Below are 19308 nucleotides of genomic sequence, written 5' to 3'. Positions count from 1 at the left end.
GGAGCCACTGCTTTATGTGAAGCGACTCTATAAATATTTACCAACTGATTAAGCATTGGGGGATCCCACTTGGTGAGTTTCAAGATGGCAACCAGCATTTTAAGGATGCACATTCCCAAAAGTCCTGGGAAGTGATAAGAAGACAAGCAAAGAATACTGAATGCAATGCCCTGTTGCAGTACAGGGCTTATTAACTTGTCTGTCCTCTGGTCCCCTTCCTGGGTTCTCAAATAGAGCTGAAGCTATTTCAGCAACAAGGCTAAGGATAATCAAGTCCAGGTGCCTTCCCTTCCATAGCAGAAAGGGACAGACAATAGAGGGATGGAATTACCAAACTATTGTTTTCTGCATAGAGGTGTGTGGAGAGTGGGGGAAAGGAGGAAGCAAGAGTTAAGAGATTTGCTGACTCCATAGGGGGCTCCTAAAAAGGTTATATAGAAATCATACCCTTCTGTCACCTCTCCCCCCACATTCAAAACCCGGTCCAAAATTCTAATCAAACTCACTTCCAAAACATAACTGGGCATATATTTGGCTCCTTATGGAGCGCGTGGGGCCAGAGGGTGGGAGCTCTTTTCCTTCCCTATGCAAAAAGCATCGATTCAAGCTGCTTTCTTCTTTTTTTTTCTTTTCCCCTGTTGCTCAAATAAATAGTGTTTTTTGCTCAACCCCCCTTCCCCTCCTCCTTCTGTAATCTCAGCGCCTAGCCCAAATCTGTTTTCTTCATTGTAACCTCAGCTTCACCGCAATTAATTTTTTTTCCCCTCTGGTCACAAGATAATTCCTGACGCCAGTGAGTCTGGAGGTCAGACGAACAGCAAATTGGGGAACAAGGCGGCACTAATTCCTTACAAGTTTCCCTTGAAAAATCTTTTGCTTAAAAAAAAAAAAAAAAAAAAAAAAAAAGCTTTGCTGTTCAGGGATTTATGACCTCGGAGGAGCTGTGGGTTCGAACCAGTGTTGGGCTGTGGGTGGACTGGCAGGGGGGCAGGGAAGCTCAAAGATCTGGGGCGCTGCCAGGAAAAGGCAAATTCTTAAAGTTAATGGTTTTAAGTGATTTTTAAAATCCTTGCTGGCAAAGAGTCCCGCCTCTCCCCAGTAACCAGTATCAACGCTTCCTCATTCTTTGAATCCACTACTACGCGGTATTCGGCGTCAGACCAGCCGGAGAAAGCCTGTTTGCAATTTAACCGGGTTATGAACGCCCAGGCTTGGCGGAGGCGGGGCTGAGGCGTAATGTTTTGCATAAAGGGGCGTGCCTTCAAGGCAGGCTCTTTAAGTACCGGCCGCGGTGAGAGTGCGTGCATTGCTAGCTGCTCCAGGGTTTCCTTTGCCTACTTCGTCTTTTTGGCACCTCTAACCTCAATCCTCAGCATGAAGGCGCTAAGCCCGGTGCGTGGCTGCTATGAGGCAGTGTGCTGCCTATCGGAACGCAGCCTAGCCATCGCGCGAGGGCGCAGCAAGGGCACCGCAGCCGAGGAGCCGCTGAGCCTGCTGGACGATATGAACCACTGCTACTCGCGTCTGCGGGAACTGGTACCCGGAGTTCCGCGAGGCACGCAGCTTAGCCAGGTGGAAATCCTGCAGCGCGTCATCGACTACATCCTCGACCTGCAGGTGGTCCTGGCCGAGCCCGCCCCTGGACCCCCAGACGGCCCGCATCTTTCCATCCAGGTACGCGTGGTAGTGCGCGGGAGCCGGGGCGGGGCTGAGTTTCACCGCTAGGATGCTGCTGGAATTCTTGAACTCCCAAGTGCCATGCGTAACTCCTCTTTTCCTTTTCTCAGACAGCCGAGCTCTCTCCGGAACTTGTGATCTCCAACGACAAGAGGAGTTTCTGCCACTGACCTGGCCGTCCTGGAGCCTCCAGGTGAGGATCCCCACCTTCTCGGGAGTGGGGGTGCTGTGGTGCTGAAACCGTAAATCTTGGAGTTGGTAGGCCTTTTAAGGGATTACCGGGATCCCCTCTGTTTAGGAAAACCACAGTCAGAGAGGGGCAAGTAACTTGCCGGTGGTCATATCAAATGAATGACGGAACCAGTCTAACGTGCGTTTGAATCTTAAACGCACGTTGCCCTTGCCCTCCCCCAGTGGCCAAAGACCCAAGCAAGTAAGTTCAGGTCCAACTAAATAAAATAGCCGTTTTGTTTGTAGTTTGGAATCGTAGAGGGTGCTGTGTGTCTTCTTCAGCCCCCTCCCAACTAGTGTCTATTCCAAAAGGGGAGGGGTGGTACAAGCTCCGCCTGTGGTCCTTTGGCGCCAACTGGGTGGGGGCAGCGTAGGGCGCGGAGTTATCAGCTGGAGGTAGAGACCAAGTTTCCTCCCTGGCGCCGGCCAGTCTACGGACGGCCTCCTCGGCGCGCTCGGCGGAAATTGACGGCTCCCTGGTCTTCTTTCCTCCTCCGCCCAGAACGCAGGTGCTGGCGCCGGTTCGCCTGGGACCCCGGGACCCTCTACAGCCGGAAGCCAGAGGGCATGGATGGGCCCCAACCTCTCCCTGCCCACTTGACTTCCCCAAACCCCTGCCTCGAGGCTGGACCTGGCGCCCCGGAGCGAAGGACTGTGAACTTGGGTGGCCTAAAGAGCCAGAGCTAGCTCTGGGCACCAGCTGGGCAACGTCACCCAGCCCCACCCAATCCCCAAGTTTTAAAGACTGCCTTTCAGAGTGTGTGGGGGGAGTGGCTGCTCTCCAAACTCTGCCAAGGCAGCGGTAGAGCTGGTCTTCTGGTCTCGGAAAAAGGCTCTGTTGCCCTGATTATGTATGAACTCTATAATAGAGTATATAGCTTTTGTACCTTTTTGCAGGAAGGTGACTTTCTGTAACCATGCGATGTATGTTATTAAACTTTTTATAAAAGTTAACATTTTGCATAATAAACAGTTTTTAAATACTTGTGTATATAATTTGATTCCTTAAGTGCTAACTTTCCCACAAGGCTAAATTTAGGGAAAATACATGTCCTTGGAGCTTGGGAAAAGCAAACTTGCTTATTCTCTTAAAAAGGAAATGGGAAAATGCCCAGCTAAGACTGGAGTGGAGGGGGGAGTGGAAAGGGCTCATGATGGGAGCCCTACGTCCATTGAGGTTTGGGTGCAGATAATGTCCTCGCCCTGACCCCTCATTAGGGAGGGGAAGTGACTGGCACCACCTCACCCAGCAAGTTGGGAGCTCAGGTTAGAAACCAGGTCTGAGTCCCAGCTCTTAAAGTCCCTTTAGTGCTTTTGTGCTACTCTAGCAGATGGCAGTCTTCAACCGTTAATTATTCATGATGTCTTTCTAGCAGGGGATGTGGCAAGGGAGCATCACCTGGTACCCAGACGGGTGGTGGTTCACAGACCCATTTCAGAGATGAATAAACAGATCACTGGGTCTGGTTTCATTTCCCTCCTCAGCTCTCTGGTTTGTCTTCCTCTTGGGCTTCCAAAATTGGAAAACAGGGGTCTCTTCCTTCAAATCCCCATCCACTCTGATCAGAAGGATTTTGGTGTTGGTTGGGTAATACTGATACCTATTCATCCTCTACCATCAATCAGGTACTTGAAGACTTATTCTGGACTGGGCATCTGAGGAAGAGGCCCTACAGCCTCATTCCTTCTGGTATTTCCTTCCCCAAACACCTCTTTTGGGAGCCTACTCTGTATCTTTATCCCTATTTCAGAAATGGAGAAACGGGCTCAGTGGGTAATAGGTCTGAGCCAGGTTCTCACAGCCCCTTGAGACAGAATTTTAACCTTAACTACAGTGACCAACATTGTAATGGACAGGAGCAGGGCCTGAGACTGGCTATTCCATGGTGCCAGGCCCCCAACCCACATCACTTTGCCCCCACCTGGCAGCTCCCCAGGTGGGCTCCACAGGCTCCTGGCCTCACCACGTTCCTGTTTATGATATGATCTCATCAGTGTGTTGGTCCCTGGCATGAATTACTTCAATATTTCATAACAAACAGCTCACGTCATCACCTTTCACACCTTAACCCTGGTGAGCTTTCAGGGGTGAACGGGCATGTAGTGGGGAGGCAACCACTGTCTCTGCCAACCTTTCTCTCAACTGACCAGTGGTTCTTAACCTGTTTCCTGGTCTCCTCTGATGATCGGATGGAAGGTATGAACACTCCCTTCAGAAAATACACACAACTTTGCAAAGCAATAATAGCAAACCTCCAATGCCATGGGAAGCCCTCTGTCCCCATGTGAGGAACTTTTTCCTCAAACCAAAACCCGAGCTGGGTCTACCTTGGATCATTAGGTGTGCTGTGCTGGCTCTGGAGACAGCCACACAAGGGTGCAGATCCTTGTTCTGCCACATACTAGCTGTGTAACTGAGCCTCAGTTTTAACATCTGTAAGAAACTGCTGATCTTAAAGGATACAGTTCTGAGGCACCACATTACACCATGAATGGCAGTACAGCCAGGCACTGAACTCAAACTTTCTGTACCCTTTCTTCCACAGCATGCTGCTTCCTGCTTGCTCAGAAGTTGTGGAGCTGTGGAAGGCTAGAAAGAGCAAGCCACTCTCTCCTCCCTTGCCCAGCAGCTGGTGGTTCTTGTACTGCTGCCTCCCTGGACATAGATAATGGTGGGAAAGTTCTTTGAAATGCATCACACACCTACAAGGTATTATTAAGCTAATTCCAAGGAAATTGCCTGTTAGGTCTGCTGAGGCTGAGCTGTTCAGGTGGCTGAGACAAAAGCTGAAAGCAGCACACCAATTCATTAGTCATTAGAGAGTGAAAGCAATTTGGCCTTTGGTCAGAAAACAGAGAGGATAGCGTCTCCTGTCATAATCACTTATTGAGTGCCTACCAAGTGCCAGGATCTATTTATCTTAATTTTTTCTCATTCTCACCACACCCTAGCAAAGTATCATTCCTATTTTATGGAGGAAACAGATCCAGAGAGGCTGAACTTCATCTAGGTCACATGACAAGGAAGTGGCACAGCAAGGTTAATAAACCCAACTTCATCTAGCTTCAAAGCCCATGTTCTCACCTCTACTCCAGGCCAGCCCTTTTCCCTTGCCATTTCCCTGCGCCTGGCACATGTGTGGTCCCCAGCGGGTGCTTGCTTAAGGAAAGACCTAAGGCCACCGAGGTCTTCCTTTCATTTGTAAAATGATGATGGTACTTCCCTTGCAGGTTTGTGGTTCAAATTAAAGATAACACACCTAAAGCATCTACCAGGCTCCCTGAAATACAAGATTCACTATTAACTCCGTGTCTTAACATTCATTATAGCATCAGCTCTGAAAGACGATCATTTGGGATTTTTGCTTTGTAAAAAAAAAAAAAAAAAAGGCTCAGAACAGGCGAAGTAACTTGCCCGTGGCCACACAGCTCCTGGGTAACAAAGCAGGGATTCGAATCTATGCCTGTGATACCGGAGATGGTGGGGCCCTTTCGAGAAGGCCAGTTATAGCTCTCCCTACCTGTGGATGCGCGAGACAACCTTCAATTATCTGTCTTCCTGGCCTCATCATCTCTCATCGCCACCACTCTTCTCTTTTCCCCAGGCTACACCCTAAAAGCCTCCTGTCGCTCTCTTTCTCTCAGAGCTGCATCTCAGGATACCCTCTGTGGGGTCCTGGCTCTGCAAGAAGAAAGCCGCACCCCACCGGCGGCCTGTCGGCGCCTGGGCAGGGGCGGAGCCTCAGCCCACGTGGCTCGGAGCCCGGCAGGGCGGAGCCGGCCGGCCCCGCCCCTCGTCCCGCCCCCGGCCTGGCGACCCACGCTCCCCCCGCAGGCCCTGGGGGCCGCTCGCAGGTGTTCGCTGGCGCCCGGATGTCTGAGCTCTGGCTCCGCTCTGGCTCCGGCTCCCTCCGCAGCCTGCGGGCGGGGCTCCCAGCCCATCCGGAGCCTCGCGGCGCCCCCACCACTCTGCCAGCAGCGTGGCCTCCCGGTTCCCAGCCTCCCGGCCTGGGGGGGCCCCCCACCCAGCGGAGTCGCTGACCCGATAGCTCTCCCGCTGCCCCCAGCTGCGTTCGGGCCGCTGCAGCCTCGGCGCTCCCCCACCCGGCTTCCTGCCTCGGCAGCTTTGCCCCGGCTGGGCGGCCGCCCTGGATCGCACCCCGTTCCTTCCTTCCTTCATTCTTTCAGGCAACTCGCATTCCTCGAGCGCCTGGGACGCGCCCCGTACAAGGCCTCTCCGACCTTCTGAGTGTGGCCCCAGGCCCACCAGGGGTCCTCCGGGAAGCCTCTGCCCTCTGCACCAGTCTCCCTCCCCACCCCGCCTCAGCCTCTCCTCTCTGATGTCCTATTTCACTCACAGAGTTGAGCATTTAATTGTTTTCTGATTACTTTTTTTGTTAAGGGTCAGTCAATGGCAGGGGCACGGGGTCGCTTTGTGACCAAAATCAGGGGTCAGTATGAAAGTAGGGTGAGGGGTCAGAGAGGGGCCAGAGTTGGGGTTCATTCAGACTGTGGCAGGGTTTGGGGATAAGTGTGAGTAGAAGTTGGCAGCAGTCATTCTGTGGCCTGGGTTAATAGGGTGTGAGAGTTAGTCTGAGTAGCATCAGTGGCCAAGGTTAGTGAGTCAGTCTTTGGGTAGGGTCAGTGGACAGTTGGGATCAGGGTAGTGGGTCACCCTAAGACCAGGATTTGGGGAAGCCAGATAAGGTGCTGGGGGTCCTGTAGCTCTCTGAACTCAGATTCACATCATTTCATGACTGGGGGCTGACCATAGCCTCCTCCTTCACCACCCAAGTAGTGGAGCTGACCTGCCATCTGGGGACACTCTCTTAATGCCATTATGCTCCTATTTTGTGCCAGAAGCTGGAGGCAGAAGCCTTCATTGGGCCAGACTGTGGTCAAAGGGAACCCAGACTGGCAGTAACAATGTCCACAGTAGGGAGGCCTTAGGCATCGGGGACCCAAGTCTGGAGTCACCCATGTTTAATAGGTAAGTTGATGCTCTTCCCTGTACCTTCTGTCATTTGGTCATAATCTAAAGCCTGTTAATGATGGAAGGGCCCTTGGAGGTCACAAGTGTGGCCCAGAGAGGGGAAGGAGCCTGCTCAGGGACACAGCACATTAGTAGTCAAGAGGACTCAAATCCAAGCCTCCTGGCTTCCTATCTAGGGCTCTTACTGTGATACTCTGCCTACCCTGAGCAGGGTAGTCCCATTTGAGAGATGGGGCACCTGAGGCCTCACCTACAGCTGTCACAGAGGGACTGCAAGGGGCTGGTGGACCGCACAGCCCCTCACCCTTAGGTTCTGGAAATGTGAAGTCAGAGAATGGTAATTCCCCAAAGCATTGTCTCCTTGTCATTGCCACCCAACCCCCTCGCTCCTGCCCTCATTAGGAGCAAATGAAACAAGGGTGGCCAAGTATGAATTGGAAGCCAGGAGAGGGAGAAAACACTTTTCAAGAACTGCTGGGGAAAAGCTTAGCTGGATTCTTATGGAAACATATGGAACTCATTACCCTAAGTCGAGGTGGTCGCTGGCCAGCTGGCAGTTGGTTGGTTTGGGGCTAAAAGTGTGTGCTGTGTGGCAATGAGGGTACCCAAGGCACCCTCAGAATAACCTGCCAGCTCAGTGATCCAGGTTCTTCCTAAACCTGGTTTTGTTTTGTCTATGCCATTTGTAGCCTAAAAAAGAGGGGATGTTCAAGATCCTGGGATACAGGCTACTGGGTCACTATAGGTTATATAAGGAGAAGAAGAGAACTTGGGGACCATCAGGACCACCAACCCCCCTCCCCACACACACACACCCTGACTCACACCAGGGGCTCCTGACAAGTCTTGCAGTGGGTCCAGAAGTATGAAGGGTTGATCCCAGCTTCCACAGAGGGTTCAATCGCATTTTCCACTGCATATTTCACTCTGCATACAAAGAGAGTGGCAAGGAAGTGTTCAAAAGAGGCCATTCACTAGTGCACAGCATTTTAGTCTATGTGGTAATAGGGCTGGAAGGGGTTGGGGGGGGGCTGCCTCCATTTCACCCCTGCAAGGCTCACAGATATTAAGGGACCTGCCAGAAGTAACCCTGATATAAGTGTCAGAGCCCAGGTCTTAAACACAGCCTGAACATGCAGGCATTTGGAACATCCAGTGCGTTTAATGTCTGCACCTCTTTTAAAATTTTGTACAAACCAATGGGTCATACAGAATTGGCCTCTCCCAGCCACCTCAGCCCTGCCAGTACTTTCTATGAGTCTGAAAATCCAAGAGATGCTGATTGAAATCTTCACTTTGTCGTGTGTCAGCTATGCCATCACAGGTAAATTATTTATCCTCTCAGAACCTCACATGATTACTGTGTGATTAAATCAGATGGCACATGTAAAGCCCCTGACATTTGGTAGGTCCTGTATGACCCCAACCACGGAGCTGGCTGGGCATGGTTGTCAGATTCCTAACATAATTCCTTCATCAGTATTTTTGATACAATCCAGACACAGCACCTCAGCACTGCCTGTCCAGCACCTGTGCTCATCAGAGCCCTTTTCACACACCCAGGACAACCTTGAGGAATAGCGCAGGGACTAAAAGGAGGGCTCCAGCCAAGTGCCTCCAGTCCCAGGCTCTGCCACCATGGGCCATCTCTTCACCTCTCTGAGCTTCATTTTCTCCCGTGCCAGAACCCTGGAACCAGTCCACAGAGTTGTGGTGAGGATTTAGTGAGGAACTGACGTAAAGCACCTAGAAGCCTGCCAGCAGCACATGGTAGGCACTCAGTAAATCACAGCATTACTATTCCTATTTCACAGATGGAGAAACTGAGTACCAGAAGGAAGAAGTGACTCAGCCACTGTCATGTGGAAAGATCCCTTCATAAACCTGGGGATTAAAAGCCAGATCTTGTGCCTGCCAGATGGCTAAGGTGGTTGGAGTGCTGTGCTCCTAACGCCTAGGTGGCTGGTTCAATTCCCACATGGGCCAGTGAGCTGCGCCCTCTATAGCTAAGATTGTAAATAACAGCTCTCCCTGGAGCCGGGCTGCTGTCAGCAGCCAGAGCTCTGCGTGAACTGCTGTGGGCTACCTTGTACTGCCATGAGTGGCCAGCAGCCATCATGAGGGGCCGGCAGCCAGCAAGAGCTACTGTGATGGCCGACCGACCACTGGCGACTGACTGCCTCAGCAGGGGGGAGCACAAGGCTCATAATACTAGCATGGGCCAGGGAGCTGTGTCCTACACAGCTAGACTGAGAAACAACGGCTTGAATCGCAGTGGCGGGGGAGGTGACAGAAGAAGGGGGCAAGAAAAAAAAAAGCCAGATCTTCATGCTCCCAGTCAGGGCCCAGCTGCTACTTTCCCATTATTGGGATTTGTAATTATTTCATCACAACTGTGTTATCAGCTGATGGAAGGACGGAGCTTCGGACTCTGTGAGCCTGCCTAGGCTCAGCCTGATCCAGAACCAGCTCATTCATGAAAGCACTCTTCTCTCACAGAGAGTGGGGGTAGGAAGGGCATGACCCAGAGGCCAGAGGGCCTGGAGACCAGAGGTGATGTAATTATGGGCGTGAGCAGCAGCTTTGTGATCAGACAGACCTGTGCTCAAATCTCGTATTTGCCACTTCTGAGCTGTGTGACCAGCTAAGTGACACCACCTCTCTGAGCCTCAGTTTTTTATCAGTAAAACTCCCAATAGTAACTCTTTCATAGTGTTGTTGGAATTAAATGAGACAACAGAGGTAGAGAACCTAAGTTGCTAGCAATTGGCAGCCTTATAATTTTATCAAGAAGTCCAGTGGGAGCCAGCTGCTTCTTTTAACATCATCCTCGGCTCAAATCTTTTTGTAAACTTTAAATTGAACAAACAATGGATCATACAGATGTTCTAATATTTGGCTATTGAAATATGGGCCTGTGTGTGCCCATATGCCTCCACTTACTAGCTGTATGAACTTGGACAAGTTACTTAATTTCTTTCATCTTTAGTATCGGCATCTATAAAGCGGGACTAATAAAAGTCCCTGCCACAGACAGTTGTAAGGATTAAATTAGTTAACATATGAAACTCTTAGACTAGTGGTTGGCACATAATAGGAACCCCCAAATGTTAGTTGTCATTCATTATCTTACTATACCATGTGAGGTGTGTGTTCTCATACATTCTATAGCCATCTGTGTTTTCATATAAAATCATGTCTCTTTTTTTTATTAAGTGAAATTGACAGTTCAGGAAGATGTACAGATTTTTATCACACGGCTTTTTGAGACCTGGCACCCGGCCGACTTCTCACAGTCACACATGTACATGTGTACAGATGTGCATGTGTACAGATGTGCATGTAGACACACACTTTGAGAAGGGCATACTACGCTGTGCTGCTCCCCAATCGGGCAGAGATAAGCCCTCTTATCTTGGAGAGCTGCCTGTACGCTCCCTCCCTCTCATCATGCTCTGTGGTGTAAAAGGCAAGAAAGGATGCTCACCTCTTAGCGGGAGTCTAGCAAAATTGGCCTGGGAGGAAGTCCTGGCTCCAGCTTTTAACCTGAGTGTCAGAGCCTGGGTCCCAGTCCTGGCTCTAGCCTCTCCTTACTGTGCAACCCTAGGCAAATAGCTTCACGTCTCTGATCCTCAGCTTCTCATCTGTGAAAGGCTGCTGACCATTTCTACCTTCAGATTTGTTGTGAGAATTAGAGAAATGCATAAAAAGTGCCTGGCACGTAGTCATTTCTCCATAAGTGAGAGCTCTTAAAAGACTGGCTGGTTTTTTTTTTTTTTTAAATTCAGTTAAAAACTATCTTTTATATTACTCTTTAGTAAAATGGGGCTATGGTCTGTGGGCCTGTAATGCAGGGACTCAGCTCCCGCTCCCTGCACAAGAACGCAGGATATAGTGAGGCCAAAAAGGAACAACAATGGAGCCATGGATGGGGGTTCATACCACAGTATTCTCGATGGCAGCTGGTCGAGACACAAAAGCAAACATCTGCCAGTAGCCCAACAAGCGGTCTTCCTGCACCCTAGTCTCGCTGGTGGCCGGGCGAGACACAGGAAGTAGGATCCACATGATCGGCAATCCGCCATCCACGCTTGCTAACCCCACTTGCTAGCCACAATCCGTAGTCTGCTTCTCTGCCAACCAACCAACCAACCCCCTTACCAGTGTAGCTACGGCAGTTATATTAGTGGCTCATGGCTAACTGGTTACAGTTGATGGCCAACTCGTCACAGTTGATGGCCATCTACTACCCGAGCCAATACCTTTCCACGTGAGGTCAAGAGCTTCAAAACTACTCTCCTGGCTCTGTCCCCACAGGGCCTTACATAATTTACTTTATTGCTTTGTAACACCAATCTATTAATCCAATAAAGATGTTTTGTCCTCCTAAAATTTTTTTCATATTTTATTCATATTTTACAATATCTGGGCGAGTCATCGAAACCCACTGAGCTTCAATTTTCTAATCTCTAGAATGTGAAAAATGCCTTCCTCATGAGGTCATTTTGAGAATTCAATGAGATGATGAATGTAAAAGTGCTTTGTAAATTATAAAGTTGAACAAGTGTAAGATTATTTTTTGCACCCCGCCCGTTTCCCTCTCACTAGGCTGAATTCCTCAAAGACAAGAAGGAGTTTTATTTACCTTTGGATCCCAGCATTGAATGCATAGTAATAAATTTAATAATGGTGATGGTGATAAGAACTTTCATTTCTTGAACACTTACTGTGTGTGGGGCTCTGGGCTAAGTGCACTGTAATGGAAGGATGAGTGATAGACATTTAAAAGTTATTGGTTCCCTCTGCTGATTATTTAAAGGTGAAGGGATTGTTTTATTTTTCCCTTTGGCAAGTTCTGTCTTCTATACCGCAGACAAATTGATTTTATTCTTCAATCTTATACATTGTTTGGCCAATCCAGTTGAATAACAATTGGCACAGGGTGGCAGATCTTTCTGGAATAATTCCCTGATTCTGAGACCCTCAAGTCCTACTTCTTCAGAAAAATCTCCCTTATCTGTCACAGCACTAAAGAGTCAGCTCACCCAAATACCCCATGCCTGTCACCTGTGATCATGTGTTGCCTATTCTAAGAAGGCAGGGTTGTATGTTAGGGGTTTGATTTCTATTTTTCCAAGCATCTTCTTACATCATCTCATCTCATCTTATAAACGTTTCAAATTCCCCAAGTCACAGATGGGGCAGCTAAAGCCCAGAGAGAAGAGGGCCTTGTTGAACCTGTCTGAGCCCAGGTACTCTCTGAGCACCTTCTTGACGACAGGTTTTGTGCTTGGTGCTCCCTCATAGTATTTTTATAATGCAGGTGTCCCCACTTTCCAGATGAGGAAACTGAGACTTGAAGTAAAATAACTTGCCCAAGTCAGACAGCAGTAAGAGACAAAATCATGACTTGATCAGGGCTGACTCTAAAATGTGTGCTTTTTATTACCCTGGGGACACTGTAGCTTTTGGAGCCTCAGAAAGATGGCCTATCCTGAGTCTCTGCAGCAGTAGTGTTGTACGCTAATGCAAGAAGTGATTACCAAGGCTGACCCCCACACCCCAGTATCTCAGCCCCAGCAATAGGGGGTCAGAGGATTCACATAGCAGGGCACACAAGGCCCTTGCTGCAGCAGTGATCTGCATGGAGAACCCCACCCCCCCACCACCCCTAGCCCATTGTCTCTCCTGGAGACAATACAGATAAAGGACCCAGCCTAGTGGGCTGCCTGCAACAATCTGTAACCATGGAAACCCCTACGGAGACAATTCCAAAGCCCTCCCTGCCACCCTCCACCCTGCAGCTGTGGCTCCAGGAACCCAGCCTCCAGCAGAAGGGGCATGGCTGATAATTGCCGCCCCCTACCATTACCACCATCAAATGGGACACAGCTGGGCTCCCCTCCACACACATCCTCCCCCAATCCCCAACCCCCAGTCCCAGAGAGGCCTTGGATGCATTTAAGGCCTAAACCTTATTTATTTTGCAAGAAGATCAGTTCCAAGAGGTTCCGCACTGGTGAGATGTGACCTTGGTTGCCGGGTTGGGCATAGGGAAAAAAGGGCTCAGCAGAATTCTTAACCATTGAACGGTCCACTAGGGCCCTGGGTAGGGCTGAGGTCCTCAGCACGTGACTTCCCTCTGGTGGCCAGTTTCTGCAATTGTCAGCTGAGGCTCTGGAGAGGAACAAAATTTACGTCTTCTTCCTGAGTTAGCTACTGTGTTCAGATGCCCACATGCATTAGACCGAATTATCACAATCACCATATGAGGTGGGTGTTCTTATCCAGCTTTATATGTGCTGAAACTAAGGCTTTCAGAAGTTATGCAGAAGGAAAGATGCAGAGCAGAGGAGTTAACAGGGTGAACCTGTTTCCACCATCACCAGCCCTGTGACCTTGAGCAAATTACCTAAACTCTCCGAGTCTCGGTTTCTTATCTGTAAAGTGGGAATGATAATACATACCTCATAGGGATGTTATGAGGATTATATGAGTTAAGATTTATAAGCCTTCAGAATTGGGACCGGCACATAGTAAATAAATAAAATTCCAGGAGCTATGCCTTCAGTCATATCATGAAACTACTCCTGGCCTCAGTTCTTTTACTGTAAAATGGGGCTAATTATGATGTCCTCATAGGGCTGTGGTGATCATTAAAGTGGATTTGGGGTGGAAATGTGCTCACTCTGCTATTATTGGCATCATTTTTTGGGGGGATATGCCTTTACAGGGAGGAATAATCATAGGTGTGGGGGTGGGGATGGATGCGGTTTGAAAGGGAGAAGTAGTTATGCTTCTCCGCAAGTCAGGGAAAGCGGGTAGCTGAGCATTCGGGTCCCCCATTTTCCCCTATGCAGAGTCACAAAGAGACTGACAGTGGCCAGAGACTTTCCTGGGAAGAGATTGGGAGTGGTCTTTCAACTATTGCAAAAACCTTTCACTGAGTTCAGTTCAGTAATTAATGCTTATGCTCTACCCTGTGATGGCCACTGGGCTGGATATTGGGGTGTTAAGAAAAAAGAAAAATGAGCATCTTAAATCTGGTCGAGAAGATAGAACAGAAAAACAGCTGTAATTACAATGTGAAATGATGACCGACTGAGATTCCTAACAGGAGGTGGAAAGCAAGGTCAGAATCAGCTTCTGAGCATTGGGTGGTATAAGCTGTCAATACTACCTGGACTCCAAAGACTGAGGGTCTTGCTTATTTCAACAGAATTCTGAGTCTTATTTCTCAATGTTAGTAATTGATTTGGATTCTTGACTTTGCATTCCAGGTTTCAATTCTGTTAGTCGGAAGAGTTAAAATATACCCATTCTTATTGATGTTGTTTGAACTCATGTGAGCATATGGGGTACACAGCATCTCGATGACTTGTGTATCTGAAAAACTTGTGTCTGAGGGCAGACCTTTTTTTTCCTGGTAGAAGAGGTGGAGAGAGACACCCCACGCAGGAAAAACAACATCAAATAGGGAGAGGAGGGAGGCCAGAGGCGGAGTCTGAAAAAGTGTGTGTGATCAGAGCCTAAGGTCCCCCTGTGAAGGGGGCTGCAGATCAGAGGGGCTGGGGTTGGGGTAGCCAGGCGACAGTGGGGAGCTACTTGCCAGACCTTAAGCTAGAGAGTTACAAGGTCGGGTGTGTGTTTTAAAGAGTTCCAGCAGGAAAAAGAAGGAATACATTGATAGTCACAGGAACTGTATGTGGTGCTTCCCGGAGCTCCTCTGGGCACCCCTATTGGGACCCGAATCCGATTGCCCTCCTCCAATGTGAGGCCACCACCACAAGACCAACATCTGTGAAAAACATCTCCAAGGTCTGGAAACATCTGGGAAGAATCTGGCCAATCTGGTAGCCCTGGCCTTCCCAGCAGGGCTGCATCTTTCACATTCTTTTTCTCCTCCCCAAGCCCACAGGGGGTTAACTTGTTGACTAGACTAGACAGGCTCGCATGCTTTTGGCAGGTACCGGCACTTACCTCTAGATGGCAGCCTTAACCCTTAAACCCCTTCAGCTTCCTCCCAGAAGCCTGAGAGAAGGGAAAAGAAACTAATAGGAAGGGTGCACACCCACCCTCTCTATTTTACAGTTGAGAAAACTAAGCCTCCGAGGGGTGAAGCCACCTGTCCGAAGTCATATAGATAGACAGGCACAGTGGGACTCCGCTTCTCTGACCTGAGTTTCCTTATCTGTGAGATGAAACTGACCCACCCCTGACAACACTACTCTGCTTTCCGTCTCTGTAGATTTGCCTGTTCTGGACATTTCACATAAATGGAATCATACAATATATGGCATTTTGTGTCTGGTTTCTTTCACTTAGCGTAAGATTTTTAAGGTTCAACCATGTTGTAGCATATATCAGTGTTTCATTCATTTTTATGGCTGAATAATATTTCATTGTATGGATACACCACATTTGTTTATTCATTAATCACTTGATGGACATTTGGGTTGTTTCTGTTTTTTGGTTATAATGAACAATGCTGTTATGGACATTCATGTACATGTTTCTGTGTGAACATTTGCTGTCAGTTTTTGTGGGTATATATCTAGGAGTAGAATTCCTGGGTCATATGGTAACTCTGTGTATAACTTTAGAGGAACTGCCAAACTGTTTTCCAAAGCAGCTGGACCAATTTACATCCCCATTAGCACTATATGAGGGTTTCAATTTCTCCATATCCTGACCAAACACTTGTTATTGTCAGTCTTTTTGATTATAGCCATCCCAGTGGGTGTGAATCTCGTTGTAGTTTTAATTTTTATTTTCTTAATGACTAATGATGTTGAGCATCTTTTTATGTGCTTATTTGGTCTCTGTATATCTTTGGAGAATTGTCCATTCAAATCCTTTACCTTCGTGATACGTTTTGATAATATTATACTACACACACACACACACACACACACACACACACACACCACAGCACATTCACATACCACTCCAGATTTGCTTCAACCACCACAATAACCATATGAGGCAGCCATGATTAGCCCCATTTCTCAGGTGAAGGAATTGAGGCCCAGAGTAGTGCAATAATATGCTCAAGAGCACACAACTTAAGGAATGTTGGGTCCAGAATTCTATTTATTTAAAAAACATTCATGTAGTATTTACTATGTGTCAGTCCAGAGAATCCATGAACCTTACATTCCAATAATTTTACAGTAAAAATATTATCACTAGCAGAACTTCCCCAAAGTAGAAACTTGTTTCTTTTTTCCAGAAAACCTTTTTTCTCCAATTACCTAAGTCATACATGCTTATTGTATAATAGTTAGAAAAAACTATACAGAGAAGCACAAAGAGTTTTCTGCCTTTCTTCCCATCCCTTCGACATGGCTTTGCTCTGATTTTGGATTCATGTAAACGGGTAACACACTGAGGCGCCTCGAAACAAAAGGTCTGTGTCTTCAGGAAGCTTCTAGCCAGCATTTTGTATTTGGATTAATTACACTTTGAACAGAGGGAATCTGAGGCATTTTTCAGGAGAAGATGTACCAGGGATGATAAGGGGCAGCAGCTGGAACAGAAGTTTGCTTTGGGGGCTTTTCCATGGCTTTTGGGCCTGGCTGGAACAGGGGCTTCCTCCCTTACCAGCTGTGAACCGCAGGCAAGTCATTTAATGTCCCCTATGCGTCACTTCCTCATCTGGAAAATGGGACTACGCATCCCTAACTTACCTAGTTGTGGGGCACACTCCACACCCACAAATGTCTGCAGCACTGGCACCCTAATTCATTGGCAGACTGTATCCTCCTGTACATTGGGTACTGGAGCTATGTTTTTTGTTCACAATGGCTTCGTACTTTAAGAGACAAGAGATCTGAGTTCTGATCCTGGTTTCATCTTTAACCAGCCCTCAGTCAAGTCCCTTTACATGTGTGAGCCTCAGTTTCCTCAACTGTCCAAATCGCACCTATGTTATAGGGTAGATGGGAGGTTTCCACCTAATGGTGCATGTAAAGTACCTGGCTGGGTGCTTTATACTGAGAAAGTGCTCGGGAAATAGGAGCTATTATCACTATCCTCACCGACTGCAGCCCTTCTATGTGCCTGGCACTCTCAAGGAGTGGGACACAAAGGTGAAAACGGAGCCTGGGTCCTGCTCCCCAGGAGTCTGAAGTGTCACTGGATGTCTGACTTCGGATTCTTTGCTCCTGTCATTCCACCATTTGAGTTTGGCCCTTGAAGGATGATGGATCAGATTTGAGCACATGGAAATAGAAGAGAGGATGGGCCTTGTGTATATGGAGCCATATGTAAGCAAAGCCTGAGACATGGGAACGTGTAGAGCATGTCGACATAAGCAATGTCCAAACCGGTAGAGAATTTTTATGAGTTTATTTGAGCCAAACTGATGCCATATGCTGGGGGTGGGGTGGGGTGGGGATGGGGCAAGATCTCAAATGCTCCAGAGAATAACAGTTTTGCAGCTTCTTTTATGCATTGAACGTAGATGGACGTGGGAGAAAGCAAGTTGAGGATTGGATTACAGGATAGTGCTGTGCTCTCTTGAGGGTTAATACCCCCTTTGAGGGATATTCTGGCATTTCAAAAGTGTGTTAACCTAGATTAGCAAGAACAATGGACAGGGCTGGTTTAAACCTTTCACTAAAGAAGTTATATGCTGGGGCAAGACTACCCAACATCACCTGCCCAGTTAAGAATTTATGATCAGATCATCCTGTGAGGTTACTTTCCATAGAATCCCTTTTTTTTCCATCCACAGGTATCCATGGAAAACTGCAAGCATTTTAGTACCGTTCCATGTGAGGGCCTTGTCTGGTTCATCTCACACTTCCGCTAAAAGATTCAAGTACCCACTACGCATGCGCCCCTCTGAGGATTTTATATCCAACACCTTATTGATTTTCACAGTAAGTGGAAAGGTGGAAAGGCCATTCCCATTTCAAAGATGAGGAAATTGAAGCTCCGAGAGGTCCAGCGGCCGACCAAGTGTACAGTGCTAGAGGTAGATGGGGCAGGAATTCAAATTCAGGGTGACAGACTGCAGATCTATGCCCCACATCTTTTACAGGAATCAATTCCCAGGCAGTGAAACTCTAAAGCCAGCCCCAACTGCCTGAAACTCAACCACAGAGAGCTGGCTCTCACCCCCTTGCTGGCTCCCTTCTTTTGTCTCAGCCCCACCCTGCCACCCCCATTTTCCTTCCTGGCCCTGGGGCCCTGTTCCTTCCTCAGACCTGTTCTGCCACAATTCCTTCCAGGTTCCCACATCTGTAAAATGGGGATAAAAAGAGTGCCTGTCTCAGAAGGGTGCTATGAGGATCAGGGGAGGTGCCCAAGAGCTTGGAGCCCAGCACACAGTAGGTTCTCAAAAACACCGGGGGTGCCAAAAAAAATGTATATAAGTGGACACTGGTCCATGTTGCTCAAGCAGTAGTTCACCGTAATCAGATGTGTCTGGATGCTGATGGTAACCACTATGAGCACCTCTTGTAATTGCAGAAGTCAAATATGACTTGTATTCACCTTTTGTTATCGGTGTATATTAAGTATTAACAATTTTAATATTTTCCTTTCTTAAAATGTGTATACATTTTTTTGGCACCCTCTGTATTAATGATCATCACCACCACCACTATTTCCATAGTGTCTCTGAAGTCCTGTGAAATAGGCTGAGTGAAAGCATTATTTGAGACATGGAGCAGCAGTTTGTCCAGAGTCACTCAGCTAAGAAGTAGAGAATGGGACTTGAATTGGGGCCTCCTTGCCCCTCTTTGCTGGGAAGATGAGCTAATTATATAATCTATATTGATTATACCCACCTGCATGCAAAGCCAGGTCCTAAATGCTGAGGGGCAGTCAGAAAGAGAGACCCTCTGATCCCTTGAGGGAGCTTAGAACCCTACTGATAAACAAAGCATAGAAACAAAGCCTTATTTGTTGACACACTTAAGTGGCCAAAGAGTGCAAGAGGCACTCTGGTAAAGGGGAGGCAGGCACGGAAGACTTCCTGGAGGAGGTGATGTTTAAACTGGGCTTTGAAGGATCAGTGAAATATGTCAACTGGAGTGAAGAGGTCTGTGTCCTGGAGATAAGGCCAGAGATGTAACCACAGCTACCATTTCTTGGGGTTCCTTATGAACCGGGCTCTATGCTGAGAGCTTTACATACATTATCTCATTAGATTTCCCCAGAATCCAAGGAGGTGGGTGTTATTAGGAATGAGTTTACAAAACTTGCCTGGGGTCACACAACTAATAAGAGTGATAGGGCCTGGGTTTAAACCAAAGGCTGCTGCAAAATCTGGGCTCTTAATCACTATGCATTATTGCCACCTCAGCCTCACTATCTAAGGATGAGGAAGAAGTCTTAAGCTGGGGACTGATTCTGGAAGGCTTTAAATACCAGGCTCAGACATTTAAAAAAAAAAT

At 48.0% G+C, this 19308-nt stretch overlaps 1 protein-coding gene across 1 annotated transcript; it reads left to right on the top strand.

Moving 5' to 3' along the window:
* The first annotated feature begins 1292 nt into the window (after positions 1-1292).
* ID3 (inhibitor of DNA binding 3) lies at positions 1293-2891 on the top strand. Its single transcript, XM_088790496.1, has 3 exons — positions 1293-1674; positions 1788-1870; positions 2411-2891. Exons 1-2 carry the CDS (start codon positions 1375-1377, stop codon positions 1845-1847), a joined length of 360 nt encoding a protein of 119 aa, XP_088646622.1. The 5' UTR covers positions 1293-1374; the 3' UTR covers positions 1848-1870; positions 2411-2891.
* The last annotated feature ends 16417 nt before the right edge of the window (positions 2892-19308 follow it).

This window comes from Rhinolophus sinicus, chromosome 14, assembly GCF_057876585.1.
Source record: "Rhinolophus sinicus isolate RSI-liver-muscle chromosome 14, RSI-T2T, whole genome shotgun sequence".
NCBI lineage: Eukaryota > Metazoa > Chordata > Mammalia > Chiroptera > Rhinolophidae > Rhinolophus > Rhinolophus sinicus.
Note: the sequence above shows the minus strand (reverse complement) of the source record. Positions and strands in the feature narration are given on the sequence as shown.

What these genes read in the sequence shown, in the direction of transcription:
- ID3 (XM_088790496.1), top strand. Translation starts at nt 1,375, where the DNA reads ATGAAGGCGCTAAGCCCGGTGCGTGGCTGCTATGAGGCAGTGTGCTGC. An exon ending in GCCCGCATCTTTCCATCCAG is followed by an intron (nt 1,675 to 1,787) that starts GTACGCGTGGTA and finishes TCCTTTTCTCAG; the next exon opens with ACAGCCGAGCTCTCTCCGGA.